The sequence below is a fragment of the Dioscorea cayenensis genome, chromosome 1, assembly GCF_009730915.1.
Source record: "Dioscorea cayenensis subsp. rotundata cultivar TDr96_F1 chromosome 1, TDr96_F1_v2_PseudoChromosome.rev07_lg8_w22 25.fasta, whole genome shotgun sequence".
Lineage (NCBI taxonomy): Eukaryota > Viridiplantae > Streptophyta > Magnoliopsida > Dioscoreales > Dioscoreaceae > Dioscorea > Dioscorea cayenensis.
In genome coordinates this window covers 3,485,039-3,504,284 of record NC_052471.1, presented here as the reverse complement: position 1 = coordinate 3,504,284, position 19,246 = coordinate 3,485,039, and the positions used below count along the sequence as shown (strand labels likewise).

General features: G+C 34.1%; 1 protein-coding gene across 2 annotated transcripts; it reads right to left on the bottom strand.

The window, feature by feature from the left end:
• Positions 1-5,469: 5,469 nt before the first annotated feature.
• Positions 5,470-11,113, bottom strand: LOC120264758. 2 transcript variants are annotated; one of them, XM_039272586.1, is made up of 14 exons: positions 10,932-11,113; positions 10,798-10,836; positions 10,625-10,714; positions 10,219-10,302; positions 10,021-10,139; positions 9,626-9,727; positions 8,910-9,029; positions 8,739-8,804; positions 8,239-8,305; positions 7,333-7,386; positions 7,068-7,157; positions 6,305-6,340; positions 5,997-6,202; positions 5,470-5,908 (listed from the first exon to the last, which is right to left on the bottom strand). In XM_039272586.1, exons 1-13 carry the CDS (start codon positions 11,019-11,021, stop codon positions 6,065-6,067), a joined length of 1,095 nt encoding a protein of 364 aa, XP_039128520.1. In that variant the 5' UTR covers positions 11,022-11,113; the 3' UTR covers positions 5,470-5,908; positions 5,997-6,064. The 2 variants fall into 2 exon arrangements, with proteins under 2 accessions (XP_039128520.1, XP_039128525.1); XM_039272591.1 differs by lacking the exon at positions 7,068-7,157.
• Positions 11,114-19,246: the final 8,133 nt, after the last annotated feature.

Here is a 19,246-nt window from a genome sequence, read left to right as displayed (position 1 = left end):
ACTTATATGTTTTTATAATCAAATATGAGATAGCTTTAATGGTAAGATAACCATGGTAGTGAGTGAGAAGATATCACTTACTTTAAAGTATTTTAACTTATAATAAATTTTGCTATAAGTTAAAATATTATAAAATTTTGTGAGATATAGTTATTTTACATTTATTTTTATGTAAGTGGAATTTTAAACCAAACTAAATAATTAAACTAAATAACTACTCACAGCTAACCAAATATATCCTAAAAATAATGTTGCAATTATAAATATATATATATATATATATATAACTGTAAATTTTATTTTCTCTCTATATATAATGGGAAGGATTATCTTTAAAAAAAATATAATTTTTCCCCACACAAAGCAATGGCCAATATATAAAAGTAACTTGACCAATGCATCTATATACACATACACACACATATTTGTAATTTCACTTTCAAAGCAACAATTTCAACAATCAAGGGCATTCAATGTCTGTAAAATTTATATAAGAAACAAAATGGAAATATGGATGCTAAGAATTGGAATTTGGAAGTCAAAAGTAATGAGCTTTGAATGGTAGTAAATATTATTGATTATGGTCTCAATTTCTACTTTCAAAGGCTTTGATTTTGATACCATGCATGTAACAAGGGACTAGTAGTTTAGTGACATCCAGTTCTCTACATTTAGAAGAAAAAAAACCTCTAGTTTGATTCTTCAATGTGGAGTAAGGGAACATGATAGTTTAATATCTGTACACATGTGGCTTGTCAACTTGTTAAACAAAAAAAAATCATACTTATATAAAATTTAATTAAAAATTTTCATATAATGATGTCAAGTTTGATTTATATATATTCAAGTTATTTTATAACAGTCTCTTTATTAGATGTGTTAAATTACTATCATATATTGTATAAGTTTTTTTTTTTCTAATGGTTTAAAGTTAATAATAATTAAGGTTTTATACTTGTATAAAATAGGAACAGGCATTAATGTTAGAACAACAATGACAATAATAATTTGGTAATAAATATTGGATTAAAAAAATGGTTAATAGTAGGGTAAATAACTTAAAAATTAAAATTCAAAATAAAAAATGTATAATCAAATAAATTGGTTCTGAAGCATTAGTTATATATATAATTGATCTTGGTAATTATTTATTTAAAAAATTGTAAAAAATTTTCATTGCCAATGCTTCCAAATTTTTGGGCTTCAATAATACCAAAGACAGTTGAAATAACAAAAAAACCCTTAAATATCTAGTTTTCTAGAAAATTAAAAGAAGGCATGGCATGCTTTAAGCTATTTTTTTTTTTAAAAAAAAGCATATGTGAGAAAAGATCTATTTATTTAGTTTCTATGTATTTTCCAAAACAAGAGGAAGTTTTTCAGAGGTAAAAATGAAGGAAACCAAATAAAATAAAATTAAAAAATGGGTCCAAAAATGAAAAGAAGAAAATAAAAGAATGGATTTTGAAGTTTTTGTATATATTTTAAAAATAAAATCTAAATTTATGATTTTGTGAGTAAAATAAAATGCTCAAAAATTAATTGTTTTTTAGATTAAACAGAAAAGCGCATCAACCTTAACCAATGTAGAGAAAGCCCAAAACAAACAATTTTTTTCTAAAACCAAAAATCAACTAGATCCATTAAGCAAAATACAAATAAGGGAAAATTAATAAAATAATTTTAAATCCTAAAGAAACACATATAAATGGTTTTATCATGTTTAAAATAAAAAAAATATATATTTTTGAGTGTACTAATGACAAAACAAAATGTTCCTATATATAAATTAATGTTAATTTTTTTTTATATATACTTACTTTACATTACAATATTTCAACTTACAATAAAATTTATTGTAAGTTGAAATGAGTGAGATATAAATTATTTTACATTCACTTACATGCAAATGGAATTTTTACAGTAAACCCAATAACCACTTATATTACAACTACTTGCATCCACTTCAATTATAAATATGAAAAATATGAAAATATAAATATTATTTAATATAAAATTTTATATTGTTGAGAATATTTTATAAATATAAAAAGAATAATAAGAATAAAAATTAAGAATATTTACCAAACACCTTGATAATTTACTTATTATTCTTTCTTCCTCTTATTTTATATTTAAAATATACAAGTGAGGGGATATTTATAGGCTTACAAGAGTTGAATAAACGGTCAGGATCGATATGATCCGACGATCCAAAATACCCTGGTAGGTAGAATAGTAACAGCACTAGCGGCTGCTACAGTACCACACGGACGGCTGCTACAGTGTTGCATAGTTTCCATATGGTTGCCTATAGTAATGCCGTCTGTTACAGTGTTTTGTTACAGTAGACATCCATTATAATATTTATTTATAATATATATATATATATATAGAGGGAAGGATTATCTTAAAAAATATATATAATTTTTTTCCAACACAAAACAATAGCCAATATATAAAAGTAACTTGACCAATGTATAATGCATATATATATATATATATATATATGAGAAATATATGTATGTATACACATATATTTGTAATTTCACTTTCAAGGCAACAATTTCAACAATCAAGGTCGTTCAAAGTCTGTAAAATTTATATAAGAAACAAAATGGAAATATGGATGGTAAGAGTTGGAATTTGGAAGTCAAAGAAACAAGCTTTCAATGATAGTAAACATTATTGATAATTTTCTCAATTTCTACTTTCAAAGTCTTTGATTTTGATATTATGGATGTGCTAATGCACTCGTAGTTTAGTACACCCTGAAAAAATTCCGAGTTTGACTCTTCATTGTGAGGCAAAAGCACATGGTAACTTAATACTTATGCACACATGTTGAATTTGATAGCTTAATATTAATGTATCTTGGTCACCTATTAAAAAAAAAAAATCATGCATATATAAAATCTAATTAATAATTTTCTTATAATGTTCTCAAGTTTGATTTATATATATTCAAGTTATTTTATAACACCTGCCTTTATTAAATGTGTTAAATTACTATCTTATATTATATTTCTTTTTTTTTTTCTAATGGTTTAAATTTAATAATCATTTAGATTCTCTACTTATATAAAACCGGTTTTAATGTAATAATAATGATGATGATGATGATTTGGTTTTAAATCTTGGATTCAAAAATGGTAAAAAGTAGGGTGAATAACTTAAAAATTAAAATTCAAAATAAAAAATATATAATCAAATAAATGGGAGCTGAAGCATTAGTTTATATATATATATATATAGTTTTTCTTGGTAAATTTTGATTTAAAAAAAAATAAATTTTTTCATTGCCAATGCTTCCAAATTTTAGGGCTTCAGTAATATACCAAAGACAGTTGAAATAACAAAAGAAAAAAAAACTTAAATATCTAGTTTTTTAGAAAATTAAAAGAATGAATGACACGCTTTAAGCTATATATATATATATACATATATATATATAAAAGAAAAGCATATGTGAGAAAAGACCTTTTTATTTAGTTTCTGTGTATTTTCCAAAACAAGAAGAAGTTTTTCAGAGGGAAAAATGAAGGAAACCAAATAAAATAAAATAAAATAAAATAATGGGTCCAAAAATCAAAAGAAGAAAATAAAAGAATGGATTTTGAAGTTTTTGCATATATTTTAAAAAGAAAATCTAAATTTATGATTTTGTGAGTAAAATAAAATGCTCAAAATTCAATTGTTTTTCAGATTAAACAGAAAGGTCCATCAAACCAAACCAATGTAGAAAAAGCCCAAAATCAACAAAAAATTTGTTTTGTGGAAGAAACCAAAAATCAACTGGATCCATAAAATAATATAAATAAGGGAAAATTAATAAATTAGTTTTAAATCCTAGAGAAACACTTAAATGGTTTTATCATGTTTAAAATATTAAAGGGAAGAAGAATAATTTTGGAATTTAAAACAAATATGTTTATTTTATACCCATTAAAATTATATAATAATAATAAATTCAACTAGAAACAAAAACATCTTCTTTTTCAAAATCACATATAAAATCTAACAAGAGTGAAATAAACATCAAATAACTCATCTTAATCAACATTGTTAGTAATTAATTAACCTTGAATCAAAAGTTCATGCTTCACATGAAGCTCTATAGCTCATAAAACTTTTGCTCTCTTAAGTTAATTATTTTTTACCAATGGTCAAATCATGTAACACTTAATTAAACATCAAACGAAAAACAATCATAATCAAAAGTGTTTATAATTAACATTGAATTGATGCATGCTTTCAAATGAAATTAATAAAGCTCAAAAACTCACAAAACTTTTGCTTTTATCTCAAAACCTCCATCACAATATCTCTCATGCTTTTATCACCATCAACCTTCCATTTTCCTGCCAATGATCAGTTAACCCACACAAAACAAACACTTCAACCATGCACACACACACACACACACTCTCAAATTAAACCTCCCTATAAAATCCAACACCTCCCAATCCTCATCAACAATCAAAGTTTTCACAAAAGAAAATTTTCTACTAGTTCTATCCTACTTCAAAAATATGAAGATAAGTGCTTGCAAGATGATGATGATGATGATGATGATGATCATGATCATGGTGTTGATCACAACTGCAGTAGGAATGGAGCCGGAGACGGAGAAAGAGACGGGAGAAAAGGCGATGACCGATATGGAGATTATTGAGAGGAGGAGTTGGGGAATGAGAAAGGTGGCTGAAGATGGTGGTTTTCATGAGCATGGGAGTAGTAGTAGTGTTGAGTATGAGAATGAGAAGGAGAGGAAGAGGATGATTAATGGTGATCATGAGAAGAAGAATGATAATAAGGGGGTAGTGGAGAGTTGCATGATGAGCCAAGAGCATTGTGAGAAGAAGAAGGCTGCATGCATGAAGTCATGCATCCATGAACATCCAAGGATTAAGAAGGAGAGTGTTGCAGTTAAGTGCAGTTTCAAGTGCAAGAAGTGTGCTCCTGAGTGTTAGGGACTTTGTTTTTCATGTTCTTGATGTTCTTGATGTTCTTGTTCTTGTTGTTGTTGTTGATGTTGTTGTGATGGTGGTTGTTCTTAGTTTAAGTTATGGTTAAGGGAATAAAAGGTGTGTGTTTTTTTCTTCTTTCTAGTTTAGTAAGTAATAAAGTTTGTTGTGTGCGGGTTTTAACTCAGAAATAAAGAAGAGTTTATGATAAAATTGTATGTTTTTTTCTTTCTTTGTTTTTTCTATGGTTTTTCTAAGATTTTTCACAATAAATTAAGAATAGGAAAATTTTTGAATTGGTTTATATATATATATATATATATCTAATTGTGATTTAAGTAGATGTTTTAAAAAGTTAGAAATTTCCAATTGTGTGTAATAACAGGTGAAAACATGATATCAAATGTGAATTAACCATGAATTTGCCTTGAGATCAAGACATGTAGATGATGATCACGAGGCAAACGATGAATATCTGATAAACATTTCTTGAGATAATTAATTAATTCCATTCATCCCTGTGAAATTTAATCAAGAGGAATCCACTGTATACAAGAACAAGATTTTGATTGATACATGGATCAGAAGATGAACATAAATTAGATGTTACAGAGACATTTCAGCTGAGGTTTTCTGAATGATAATTGAACAAGTGATAAAAATGTGGTTCATCAGAATGAAAATTCCTGTAAAAACTTTTAACAAGTGATCTCTTCTGGCCGAAAGCTCGTGACTGAGCAACACCATGGATTCATGAGCTTTGTATGACTACCCGGAAAACAGGAATATCGAACCCATTAATTAAGTCATCAGGAAAGTCAGTTGATCTTGTTTTGTGTATTTCTCCAAGCTAGACATCAAAACTGCCATCACGGCGAAAATTGGAGTATCGCATCCGAAGTTATGATTTGAATGAATGAGTGTGAAGATAATTGTTGCACCTGCATGATTCAACAAGCTAATAAGAAATGAAAGTAGAGAAATTGAATGAGTTAATTGTTGATGAAATATTGTGAATAACCATCTTGCCATTAAAAGTCATCGCCGGCAGAATGAACAATTAAGTGGAAATGCTTTTTCTTTAAAATTGTAATGGTTCAGATTGACTGATGCTCATCATCTGAGTTCTTTCTTCTTTGTTGATCAAAAGGATCATTCCAATTCTCATCTTCCAGCACAGCTTGATTCCAGCGATTCTTGAATTTTTCTAGTTCAGCAGTTGATTGCCTTCTAACCTGTTGAATAACAACAAAAAGTACCAAGAAGTTATTTGAGGTGGCATGATATAAATCATATTTTGGAAGTTAAAAAATGGCACAAGAGTACAATCTTCTTACTTGGGTTCTTAGATCCAGAGTTCTGTGGCTGGACGTCTGAAATAAAGAGAGAGAAAACAGTCATTCCCATTGGTAACAAAAGTTCGAGTTGATGCTTTAAAATATAACTATAAAAAGCAGATGAGGAAAAACTTTGGTTACAAGTACACAACTCCAAACAACCACCTCAAAATTTAGTTGGAAGTGGCAGACACCCATCAAATAAGATGGTTAAGCAAATGTTTCCAAACAGAACAAAAGATAAAAGGATTTTTTGTTGTACACAAATCACTAGTGTCTCAATTTTCTCAGGTTTTACATCAGTTTCTTGCAGATGAACGTAGCTCCCTATAGTGGCACATATCACTGTTTCATGATCTACACTATTCCAGCTACCAAAAAATTCAGATGGTTGTTTCCTGCTGCAACAAGGGAATTGACAAGCCAGTTCTAGTACCTACCTATTAGTGTTTAGCTCTCTAGCAAGCTCTCAGATTTCAAAAGTGACCATGCCCGACAATTCGGAATGTATTTTATAGGGAGTTGGTGCCAAATTGGTCCCTTGCTATATTATGTGCTGGTTTCAGCTTTAGAGCTTATTTAATTCAGAATTCTGGCTCATGGCAAGCACCACTATTTCGGCAATAGCTTGTGGTATGGCAATTGATGATGATTAGCATTATTGGGTGACTGACTTGCTGAATATTATCAAAGATGCATAAATGATGATTGAAACTGACATAAGAACAAAAAGATAGCACAACATTCGCTAATTATCCAGTACCATTTTAGTAGATGCACCTCCCAGAGATGGTATTCCTTTGTGAACAATATACTCACTGTCAATCACTCCAACCTTCTCGGTTCTGTCACCCTGAATTCATTCAAGCGAATAGGGCAATATCGTTAGGCTATAGTCCAACCACAATAAAGACAATTCAAAGAAGGGCTTCTTCAGAAACAACATAGAATAACAGGGACTTCTCAAATGATTCCAGCTTGGGAAGGACTGAAATATATTAATGACTATTAAATATTAATATTCTCACCTGAGCACAATATCCGAGCTTCATGTCCAACCCCCATCCATGAATCAAGTCATTCTGAATAAGAAATAAAACAGAAAAAGTAGAAAACATTAGATTGTTAGATATTAGAAATTTAGAATAATATGATAATAAATAACAGTTAGTATAATGATCTCTCTATATAAGCTTAAACAACACTAGCTAACGACTTTGTGGGTTTGAGAGTATCTAACTTCCTTTGGAATAAAAGAAACCATCGGAATCCTTTCTAGAAGATGACCTATACATCCTCTTATATGTAATGATCAGTCAAGAAATCTATATGTAAACCGCAATGCTAACTGCAAAAGACAAGATAAAAATAGCATTCAAGTAAGAAGTGCTCCAACAGAATTAGTTACAACAAAGACTAGAATGACAGTCAGAAGTTTCTAATCATGACATCCAGATCTGAAACACAAAGTTGGCTGATAACCTGAAACCTCGGTTGGTCTTTACCTTAACTCCATGACAAAACACTACTTGCTCCTATTCATGCAATGTTAGTAAGAAAACAAGGTCTGGCCAATCCAATATAATGGTTGATTGGCAAAGGCATCAGCCCAACCAAGGTGAAGAATACCCATCATACAGCTGCAAATTTTATATGCTCCACTGCTGGAACTTTGCTACTATGTTCAAGACACAGACAAATTATATGCTAATAACAAACATACACACGAGAGGTAGTTGAAATTGGAGTGCTTTGAGAGAGCAGCACAAATGAAGATTTGAATATAATAAGTGATCCCTACATTTACATATGTATATTGATATTCACTATCCAAAGTACAACACATAAAAGAGACAAGAATAATGAGATGGCAATCATAAAAAGAATACTTAGAAGTCAAAACAACAATTAGATGTATGATATTGCCATTGCACCTGGATAAGATGCCAGACACATCTCCATGCAGCACGGGAAAACACAGGTGCCATCCCTTCAACCCACCTGATATGCTAAACAATTTTGAGGACGTACTCTAGCCAACGGTGTGAAATAATATATATAAAGAAATTGTAGCTAAAGAAAGAGAAATAAATATATTAGAGATGGCAAACGAATATACGCAGAGTCTCCAAAACTAAATAAGAAAAATGGATGTGATTTTCATATACAAGACTAAAACATCAAGAATCGGAGTTTGAGTTTCAACTAAAATTTGATTTAGGAATAAAAAGTTAGAATAAAAAAATAAACTTAACCAGAAATTATTTAAGATGACGATGGTTCCAATTAGAGTTTTCATATGTTTCTCGAATTAGACGCATCAGCTTCATGGGTTTAACCACTATTTGCACAAGTTGTGTGCATGCACCAATGCGAGTATTCAATTCTTTTATAGGTTCATTTCATGGCAAAGCAAATAAACATGAATCCTCACCCTGTGCATGGGGGTCCTTTGCTCTCATCAGAACAGTTCAGACTCCCACGAAAATCATATACTCGCCTAAATAACAAGAAATGAAGATTGTGAACTTTCCAGAATATATTTCTACAAGCGGAGAACAAAATTTGTAAAAAGAGAAATTACTCCAAGAAATGCTTTACTTACCTATGGACCTTCTTCATTTTGTTCCGAACAGTTATACGGTGGTGTATATCAGAAGATTGCTCAGGATCCAAAGCAGGTTGTGATATCTCTAATCCTTCGGAGGTCACTATTTGTAAATACCTAAATAAATAATCTTCAGAATTACCAAAATTGGCAGATCTTTTGAGCCTATCCATGAAAACATTACATACTGCAAAATATATTACTTAACCACTGAATCTAACAGAAGTCTAAATCCTTGTCTCAATTGTTCAATCAAAGGATAGCCAGCCACAAAATAGGATTAAGCTCCAATAGAAGTAAAGTTAATTTGGTCTCAAGTTGGTTTGAGAGTGATTCACCATGTAAGGAGGTTTGGAAAAAGCTTTTTAGTCAGACACAAAATCCAAAGTTGATGCATTAAGAACTAAGCTTCAGATTAAGAGAAGCTTCTCCTCAGCCATAAGCAGCGGTCAACTGCTATAAAAAATTATAATGACAACCTATTGCAATGAATTGGCTAGTGGATATTACCCTGTATAACAAAGTACCATTGTGGAGCAGTCACTTAGAGACAAACACCACTTGTATAATGTTGGTGTAGAATGCCACATAAACGTTCAAAAACAAGAGTAGCGAATGAACTTTCGATATTTAATTATTCTAGTTTATGTAGATCTTACTCAAGAATCTAAGGTACAACATAGATTTTAAAGAGAATTTTGATCACAAACTACCTTCCAGGATGGAAGTTCTCCACACCTAAATCTTCATCCCATAAAAATATATAGTCATAGATGGATACAACATCCGGATGTAAAAATCGTTTTGCAAACCACCTGCAACCAGTAAACAAGAAACAAGAATCGATAAGTAAGCCTGGACCAAACAAGCCACAATATAGGATGAGCTTGAATAGCACCACAAGCATATATTCTTGAGCTAGAAAAGGAAAATAAGAAAATTTTGCACTTGATACACCTAAACAAAGAAAACAAAGTTACAAAAACAAGAAGAAGAAGATAAAAAAACAACCAACCTAGTCTGTGTCCTAATACTGAATGATATTTCATCATGTTTACTGGGATAATTGAAAATTAAGAAACTCAGCCATAAAGGAAGAAACCACTACCACTTTGTTTGGTTATGAGCAAGTATGTGCACTGCATTGTGGCTCCACTCCAGATCATGCCATCCATCCACATTGCCATCATAATGAAAAAGTATAACTGAGATATTCTCAAGAAGAAACTGAGCTAAAAAAAGTCGGACAACTCATTAGCACCACACGCAATGAAACTTAATGAATTTCTAAAGCCCTTATACATACCTTACTAACTATAGTATCTACATTCTGCTTTTGTGAAATACCAACAGCCATTGCCAAGAGAGCAGAGCAGTTCCGATCCTTACCCTGCAAAGCTCAATAATTGTCACTTGAAACATTTGCAGTTTTACCTACAGATTATAATTTTCAAAAAAAAAAATATATATACATTTTCCCCCTCTAAAATCCGTCCACATCTGGATTTCAAACTGTCAAACAAAATAATATCAACTTCCAAATCATAAATTTGCATTAAAAACTTCTAAAAAAAAAAACTTTGCACCATTGAGCAATCAGCAATCAGACAGATCAATGCCAAACAAATCAAGCAAATATGATGCATCATAGAACAACAAGGGAACAAATGAGATCAAAAAAATAAAGCCAAAGCTGGTGGCAGAGTAATTACTTCTACCCGCGAGTCCTCCCACAGCGGTTTCATCTCCAAGTCCGAGGTAGACCTTATCATCCCCTTCGGCAACCTCACAAGTTCACCATCCTGCAAAACCAAACATCAAAAAAACCCAATCAACCTCCCTCTCTCTATACAAGCGTCACACCAAAACACCAATAATCAAGTACCTGCTCCGATTCGAAGAACGATCGCTGCCCAGCCTCCATCTGATCACCATTCCAAGAAAAAAAAAACTCAGCATTTGGAGAGAAACAAAAGGAAAAGCGAATGAGAAGAAGAAGAAGAAGATACGGAGGAGAACCTTGAGGTGCTCAAAACGGATCCTGGTGAAGACGATGATGGCGAGGCCGGAGAAAAGCGTGAGGAGGCCGAAGGGCAAGCCTCGCTTCATGGCGGCAGCTCCCGCTCCAGAGTTTCTAGGGTTTGGTGTTCTTCGTTTTCTTTCTCTTTTTGTGTTTCTTTTTTGTTTGTTTTGATTCGAGGAGGAGGAGGTGGAGGGAGAAGGAGAGATCGGGACGAAGAGGAGGGATTCAGTACTGGAGGATCCGGTGTCTGGTTTCGGACACGAAATTGGGGTTCTGTCCGAATAGCATGATGACACGTCATCATTATAGCTGGAAATATTATATAAGCATAACGTGAAATTACACATTTGATTTACGCCGTTTGAAATAAATATATTTTTAAGAAAAATAGTATTTTATAAATAGTAATTAATTTTGAAAAAATAAAATAAAATTTCCATCTTATATAAGAAATAATTAATGTCTCATGCTTGTTGAACTGAATAGAATTACATCTCTTGCTCTCTTGGTTTTACCGAAAAAAAATAGCTCACACAAAATTATGTTACAAATATGTTAAGATATTAACTTTAGAGAAATGCTATTTTGGACGAAAGAATGGGCCAAATTTACAAACCGAATAGTATAGATACCTACGTGGAATATACATCATCTGGTATCTCTCTCTTATGCATTTGTTCTAGTCTTTAATCACCGACACTGAAATGGACGACTCAGATCGTTAGATAGCGAAATGGCATTCAAATCCAAAGGTGGAGGAGGGATGAGCATTCACATCACGGTGTTAGAGGACATCATCAATGTTAACTCACTGTTCATCTTTGTTATTTTCCTAGGATTAGCGTGGAACCCCATCGATGCTAGCACCACCCTCGCCACACCGGAGTGCGTTGCCGAAAGTCGCGTGGAGGAGGGTCTCATCTCATTCCACGTGTAGACCTTCTTCTTCTTCCTCTTCTCCAACCTGGTGGCACAGTGCTTGAAGCAAGCCATTTGGCTGACGTGGTCTTGACGAAGCTAGTTGAGTTCACTAGCTCTGTGCGTGAATCAAATGGTGCTGTGAGCTGGGATCATGGCTTGTACCGTCTTTTTCAATCGATCTCGCCAAAACTTGAAGAGGCAGAGAAGAACCCAAGGGTGAGAGTGAGAGAGATGAATCTGACACTCTTTTGATATCGATCTCTCCAGAACTATACGAGATGGAGAAGAGACAAAGGATGAGACAATGGGAAAGGTTTTTCATTTGAGTAGGAGAGAAAAACCATATAACATGGATTACACATAGGTATCCGCATTATTCTGCGTGTAAATCAGCCCTTCCCTTCGTCCCAAATAGTATTTCTCTTAACTTTAATATATGTGTATTCTAATAGACAACTTATCCATATTTTTTAAAACAAATAAATAGATAAATAATAAAGTAGGGTTACTTTGATGAGGTTGGTATATTTGATTTTAAAGTTTCCCTATTTTAATTTTGTAAACTCAAGCTTAACTTAATTCAGCTCAAAAAATCCTATTTTAATTTTGTAAACTCAAGGTTAACTTACTCAAAAAATTAAAGTTGTATATATTTATTTTTGAAGATTCTAATCCAAGTAAATTTAATTTGAAACTAGAATTTTACTTATAATAGCTTGATTTTTATCTTTAAAAATTAGCGATATTTGTTTGAATATAATAACAAATTGTAAATTATTATTATATATTATAAACACATAATAACATAATATATTTGTATATTTTGAGCTATCAAAATAAGTTCGACATAACTTAGCTGGCTTGAAATAAATAAGTCAAACTTAAACCATTACCAAGACAAGCTTAGGCTTCTCATAAACAATTCATCAACTAACAATTCTATTTGAATATAATGGGCATTCAAGAGAAGTCAAGGGACGTGTGCACAAGCATGAATTAGGTTCAATAAACAGTTGTACTCGCATTTTACATGGGAATTTGACTCTGGTATAATATATTTTCTCTCTATTACTTTTCAATATATATTTAATTATTTGACACATGTCATATATGCTTTTAATGGTTAGAATTTAAATATAATTAATATTTTTTTTTTCACGCTATTATTTAATTATGTGTAGAAATCAATATATGTCAACCAAAAAAAATCTCTATACTTTTTTAAAAATCAAAAATTGAATATATTTTAATTACTTTTTTTCTTCATTTGATTATTTGAGAAAACAAATCATAAATAAATAAATATATATATATATATATATATATATATTAAAGAGATAGAAATTTTGTGTTTAACAAACATAAAGAAAAATAAAGTTTGTTGTAATTGTTGCATAACATTTTAAAAAATATTGTTTAAACTTTTTAAAAAATAAAAATAAAGACAATTTTTGCACAAAGAAGGTTTTTTAACATTTAGATTGAATATTAATAAGTGAAATAAGTATATTGTCTAAATTTAAATTTTAGCCATTAAATAACACGTGTCAAACATCTAAATTTATATTTAAAAATAATGGAGAAGAGATGTATTGAATAAAAACTGAACTCCATTGTGTGAGTTTTAGGGTTTGATCTTGAGAATTTTCTATACAAAATGTTCAATACTAATAAATAGCAATAGGTCAAGAGAAGAGACATGAGTCGGTATTTGTTTTTTTTAGTGTGTAAAATAGATTTTCAACTGTAGCAACATTAGTTTTACTGTTGAAAGGCATGCTTGTAATTAGTGGGTTAGGTAACTATCATGTTTGCTACATGATAGTTTGGTAAATGTCTTGTCTATATTAGTGTCCAACCATGGTTAAGTTAGCTAACCATGAGTTTAGTTACTTAAGGGTTAAGTCTCTTAGAGCCTATATAAGGCCCTTTAGTTTGTAAGGAGTGGGCATATTTACCCACACCAATATCTCATTCACCCCTATCTATCTTGGGCATACTCACCCACATCCTTAGTCTCATCCTTTGTATCCCTCTCATAACTCCAATGAAATAAAGAAGTCCCTCTTTGTTTATACATCTCTTTCTCCTTTATATTTATGCTTATGCTTCCTTCTCTCTAACTCTTTAAGCTTCCGCTCTAACCGTTACTTCACCCCGGATGACCCCGGCATCCAGAGTAAGTTGAACGGCATCCCCAACATCCACGTCCTCAGCAGGCTCAGGCGCATGTGGATCTAATTCTGGATCTGTTATATATATTAATTTCATTTTATTCTTGAAGTTCTTCAATTTTTATACCTTTGTTTATCGTTCTTACATGTTGTACCCTGTCCTGATTTAGACCTCGGGCCTATTTAGATTTTTTTTTTATGCTTGCATTAGGGATAAAATGGTCATTTTTGCATTAGTGGCATATTTGCATGATCGCACGATGAGTTGTGTGTGAAAACCGACCAAAAACCGAGGGGCAAAAAGCAGTCTTTTGGACTCATTCCTCTTTATTTTTGTACTAGAGGGCATTTTGGTAATTTCAGTCTTCAAAAATCTGAGAATTTAGAGAGGCTGAAGCACGTGGCAAACTTGTTTCTAGCCCATTCTTTTTCTTTCTTTCTTCTAAGCCTTTCCTTCTTGCTTCCTTGCTTCTTGTTCTTCTTGTTCGGTCGAGCATAAATTTAGAAACAAAAAAATCTTTCCGGCGAGAATTTCCGGCGACCTTCAATACCAAATTTATTCCTCTCTCACTCCCGAATCCGGTAAGCCTTATATCCAATGTTTTTTTGTTTTTGTATTTTTACCCGTATTTCCTTGTTTTTTTAGAAATATAAAAAAATTTCGATTTCTCCATGAATATGATGATCCATAGGCTTAAATTGAAGCCAATGATTTATAATGCATGTATGAGGATGTTGTAGAAGAAAATTTTTCGATTTAGGGTTGTAAATTGGGAGAAAACCATAGTATAAGGTTCGAGATTCTGTAGTAATTTGAAATTCATGTAGCACGAAAAATTTTTGAGCCTTTTCACGGTATTTCTTTGGTCCACATTGAAGCTCTTCTTACCCACGAACTCATTGGAACTAGTTTTTACTCCATTATGATGTCGTTTGGATCCAAAAATGAGCGATGTTTTGCCCTAAAACCCTAAGGTTCCGTATTAGACATGTAAAATTGTATTTTTCATGCATTTTTCTTTGGTCATCATTCTTATGTTCGTTAGAATTTGAATTCCCTGCTTGTATCTAGGTGGCGAAGCATCCTCTAAGGGAAGGAGCTCGCCCTAATCGATAAGGGCGTCTCGGGGACGAGAGCAGCGGGTTCATGAGTGGTTAAATTTCTAATTGCATAGATTTAATAAGAGTACTAAAGTATTTGTTCATGTGTTTTTATCACATAAATTTGATGATAAATTGGTTTCCACGATATATATTTTTTGAGTACAATTTACTTGAAATGGTTAAACCTAGAATGCTTATACCTATTTATTTTGAAAAGAAACATGTTTTCTTGCATTTCCGTGTTTATATGCAAATGAGATATGGTTTAAAAGTACATTTCGTATTTATATGCAAATGAGATATGGCTTGATGTATATTTCCGCATTTGTATGCAAATGGAACATGGTTTAATGTATATTTTCTGGTTTAAACATTGTGCGATGGATTCTTTGAATTGGAAATTGGAAAGAATTATATGTGGCATTCAGTTTTAATGGTGACGGCGGACTTTAGTCCGACACTGCAGTGTGGGGTTCCACGGTCCGGCCTGATGGGAGGCGGCGTGGTTAACCCTGGTTTACCCTGGTCAAGAGGTGCGCGGAGCCATTGACAGGGGGTTCTGTTATGTGAGAAACCCGGGGTCACCACACGGGGATCTCAGTGGCCAACACCAAGGAAAGGCAACTCTTTTAAATTTTAAAAAGTTTTAAAAACTCCTTGGTGGTTCCACAGCTAGTCGCGGCCACGATTAGTGTGGGAATTGTTTTAGGCCAGCCTGTATTTTTGCAGTTATGTTCATTATGTTTTAAAATGTTATTTGCTTTTCCTATTGATGAATCCTGTGTTATTTGTTAATATGTTGAGTACTTGGAACTGATTTTTTTTATATGCTATTATTTTTTCTTCGAATTACCATTTGAAATATTTTATCACTCTGTTACATCTATGCTGACACCACTCACTGGGTAACCTCTGTTACTCACCACTCCCCTTTTTATCTTTTCAGACTGCGACGTTGGACAGAGTTGTGCTGTGCAGCAGTAGAGTGGTCTATCTGTACTTCTTGTTTAGGTTTGTTATAGTATGCATGACCCTTTATGGATCCACTAGACTTGACCTTATATGTGGTTCTTGTATTTATATTTCGGGTTGTATCTTAAAACCCTGGTTTGTGCTGTTATTGTTGTTACTTGTGTTTAGGGTTCCTAGTACTGGGGAACCCTATTTGTGATATTTTATTATGTTGTCTTCTAGTTATATAATTGTGATAACAGGTTTATATTGAGCCTTACGGCGACCTGAAAGTGGGGCCATTGTGGGACCCACTTCTTGTCGTCGTGGCGGTTGCCACGTGCCCGGTTAGGTTCGGGGCGTGACAATTTTAGTGGTATCAGAGCTAGAGGTTTACATTGATCTTAGTTCAAATTCTAAAACTGTTGTCCTTAAAGACTAGTGGATCCAATTACTGATTTGCATTGAGCATAAGTGCATATAGGAGTTAAGCTTAAAATTTGTCTCTCTTTGTTTATTTCAGCTAGAATGCCAGCACAACGTCCACGTACGCGTCGAGGAGCTAGTGTTCCTTCTAGGGAACCTACTCCTGCTCAACCTCCTTCTCCCCATAGGCAAGAGGTCAATTCAGGACATGAGCTCTCTGTGGCGGCTCATGTATGCTCCCGGGTTCAGGGTCCTATACCTCGGGGCTGTAACCCGGGGAGTAGCACCACCACCGAAGCTCTTGAGCTTTAAAGGCATATTGGGATGCCCAGGGTCGCCAGCCGACATATCAGGAATATCGTGACTTTCTTGGTTATTGGAGCCTGTTTGGGGGACAGCCCCATACTGAGCCAGTGTCTGTACCACCACCACCACCCCCAATGCCTTCAGTTCAGCAAGCACCAGTGGAAGACAGTAAAATCAGTCAGAGCTTAATTTTTGTCCAAAGTTCATCGAAGGAAGTGGTTCGATTGGCATTGAGGGTGAGAAATTGGTTCTTGAAGGTAAACGCCCGTGAAAAATCTAGCCAAGAGAAGAAACTTCAGATTTTTTTCAAGGCCGTCCAAGCGCTGAGCAAGAGTGAGGGTACTTCTTGAGTTTTTCGAGGATCCGGTTCGATCGGACCTCCATCGAGGCAGTGGCGATCGGAAGGGTGCTACATCTGCGAGTGGCGATTATGGAGGAAAAATCAACTGAAATGTTCCTAGGTGCGAAGCTGCAATAGATTTCATCGAGTCCATGCAGTGAGCCACGCGAGATGCTATCGAGTGTGGGCGGGGCTCGAGTCACCTTAAGTCGGCATGTCCAGAGTTAGGCCGTCTGACACCGAGTTCGAGCACCTCCTCCTGCGGGGACGAGCGAGTCGAGTCTAAGGGTGTACCGCCTACTACTTCTACACTGTTGCCCCTACCGGATCGATTCGTTTGCTAGTAATAGTCCACAAGGTGGAGCAGACGCGACCTCGAGACCCGTTCTCGGACCCGGAGTTTTTGCCATGATCAATGAGGGAAGGCGAAAGACGGACCCAACGTGATTACAGGTACTGTATCCATTTTTCAGCATGATGCACATGTTTTGATAGACTCAGGGTCAGAGAGATCTTTTGTTAGCACTGCATTTTCATGTCATGCCGATAGAATAGCCTCCCCATTAGACTGTGAACTTCTGATCCAAACACCTCTGGCTGAAGAGATTGTCAGGGAGGTTGTTTTTCAGGGATGTCCTATCAAAGTGAAGAGTGTAGATTTTGAGGCAGATCTGATTCCATTGGAGATGCGAGATTTTGATGCCATACTTGGTATGGACTGGTTGAATAGGCATAAGGCTTCCATTGACTGCTTCAGGAAGGAAGTGACTTTGCAAAGCTCTCATGGACTGAATATTGTGTTTGAAGGTGAAAGGAAGGTTCTTTCGAGGTGTGTGATATCTTCTATGGAAACAAGGAAACTTGTACGCAAGGGATGTGAGGTATACTTGGCTCACATAGTAGATACAAGAATTGTTGGACCAAACCTCAAGGATGTTCCTATTGTTCAGGAGTTCAAGGATGTATTTCTTGAGGAATTGCCTGGATTGCCTCCAGATCGAGAGTTTGAGTTTGCTATTGACTTGCTACAGATGCTTTGCTCAATCTCCATTCCTCCGTATCGTATGGCACCATGCAGAACTTAAGGAGCTAAAAAGTACGATTCACAGGACTTGGTGGATAAGGAGTTTATCGCCCGAGTGTGTCACCACAGGGTGCTCAGTTCTCTTTGTGAAGAAGAAGGATGGTTCCTTCAGATTGTGTATAGACTACTGCGAGTTGAACAAGGTGACTATTAAGAACAAATATCCTTTACCCGGAATCGATGATTTATTTGATCGATTACGTGGAGCAAAAAGTGTTTTCAAAGATTGATCTCCGATGCGGTTATCATCGATTGAAGATCAAGGAAAGTGATGTGCTCGAAGACGACATTTCGCATACGATCACGGGCATTATGAATTTTTTTGGTCATGCCTTTCGGTCCGATTAATGCTCACGGTGCTTTTATGGATCTAATGAGCGAGTCTTCAGACCTTATCTCGACAAGTTTGTAATTGTCTTTATCGATGACATTTTGATCTACTCAGCAAATGAAGAAGAGCATGTGCAACATTTGCGTATAGTATTGCGAGATCCTTGAGAGAGAAGTTGTATGCTAAATTCTCAAAGTGTGAGTTTTGGTTGCATGAAGTGGTCTTCTTAGGACATGTTGTATCCGGAGAAGGAATCGAGTGTGGATAGAAAGAAAGTTGAAGCAATCATTGATTGGGAACAACCGGAGAATGTGTCTGAAAGTTGAAGTTTCCTTGGTTTTAGGTGGTTATTATCGGGCGTTTGTGGAAGGGTTTTTCTCGATTCTTTGCACCTTTATCACGGTTGACTTTCGAAAGGAGGTAAAGTTTGTTTGGGATGAGAAGTGTGAGAGCGAGCTTCAAGAATTGAAGAACCGCTGATTTCGGCCTGATGCTCACTCTCGCCTACCGGTGGTAAAGAGTTTGTAGTGTTCGATGATGCATCACGACGGGATCTTGGTCGTGTATTAATGCAAGATGGGAAGGTAATAGCTTATGCTTAGCGACATTTGAAGAAACATGAATTGAATTACCCTACCCATGATTTGGAGTTAGCGGCGATGGTTTTTGCCACG

What these genes read in the sequence shown, in the direction of transcription:
- LOC120264758 (XM_039272586.1), bottom strand. Translation starts at nt 11,021, where the DNA reads ATGAAGCGAGGCTTGCCCTTCGGCCTCCTCACGCTTTTCTCCGGCCTC. An exon ending in CGTTCTTCGAATCGGAGCAG is followed by an intron (nt 10,715 to 10,797) that starts GTACTTGATTAT and finishes TTGGTTTTGCAG; the next exon opens with GATGGTGAACTTGTGAGGTT. An exon ending in GGGAGGACTCGCGGGTAGAA is followed by an intron (nt 10,303 to 10,624) that starts GTAATTACTCTG and finishes TGAGCTTTGCAG; the next exon opens with GGTAAGGATCGGAACTGCTC.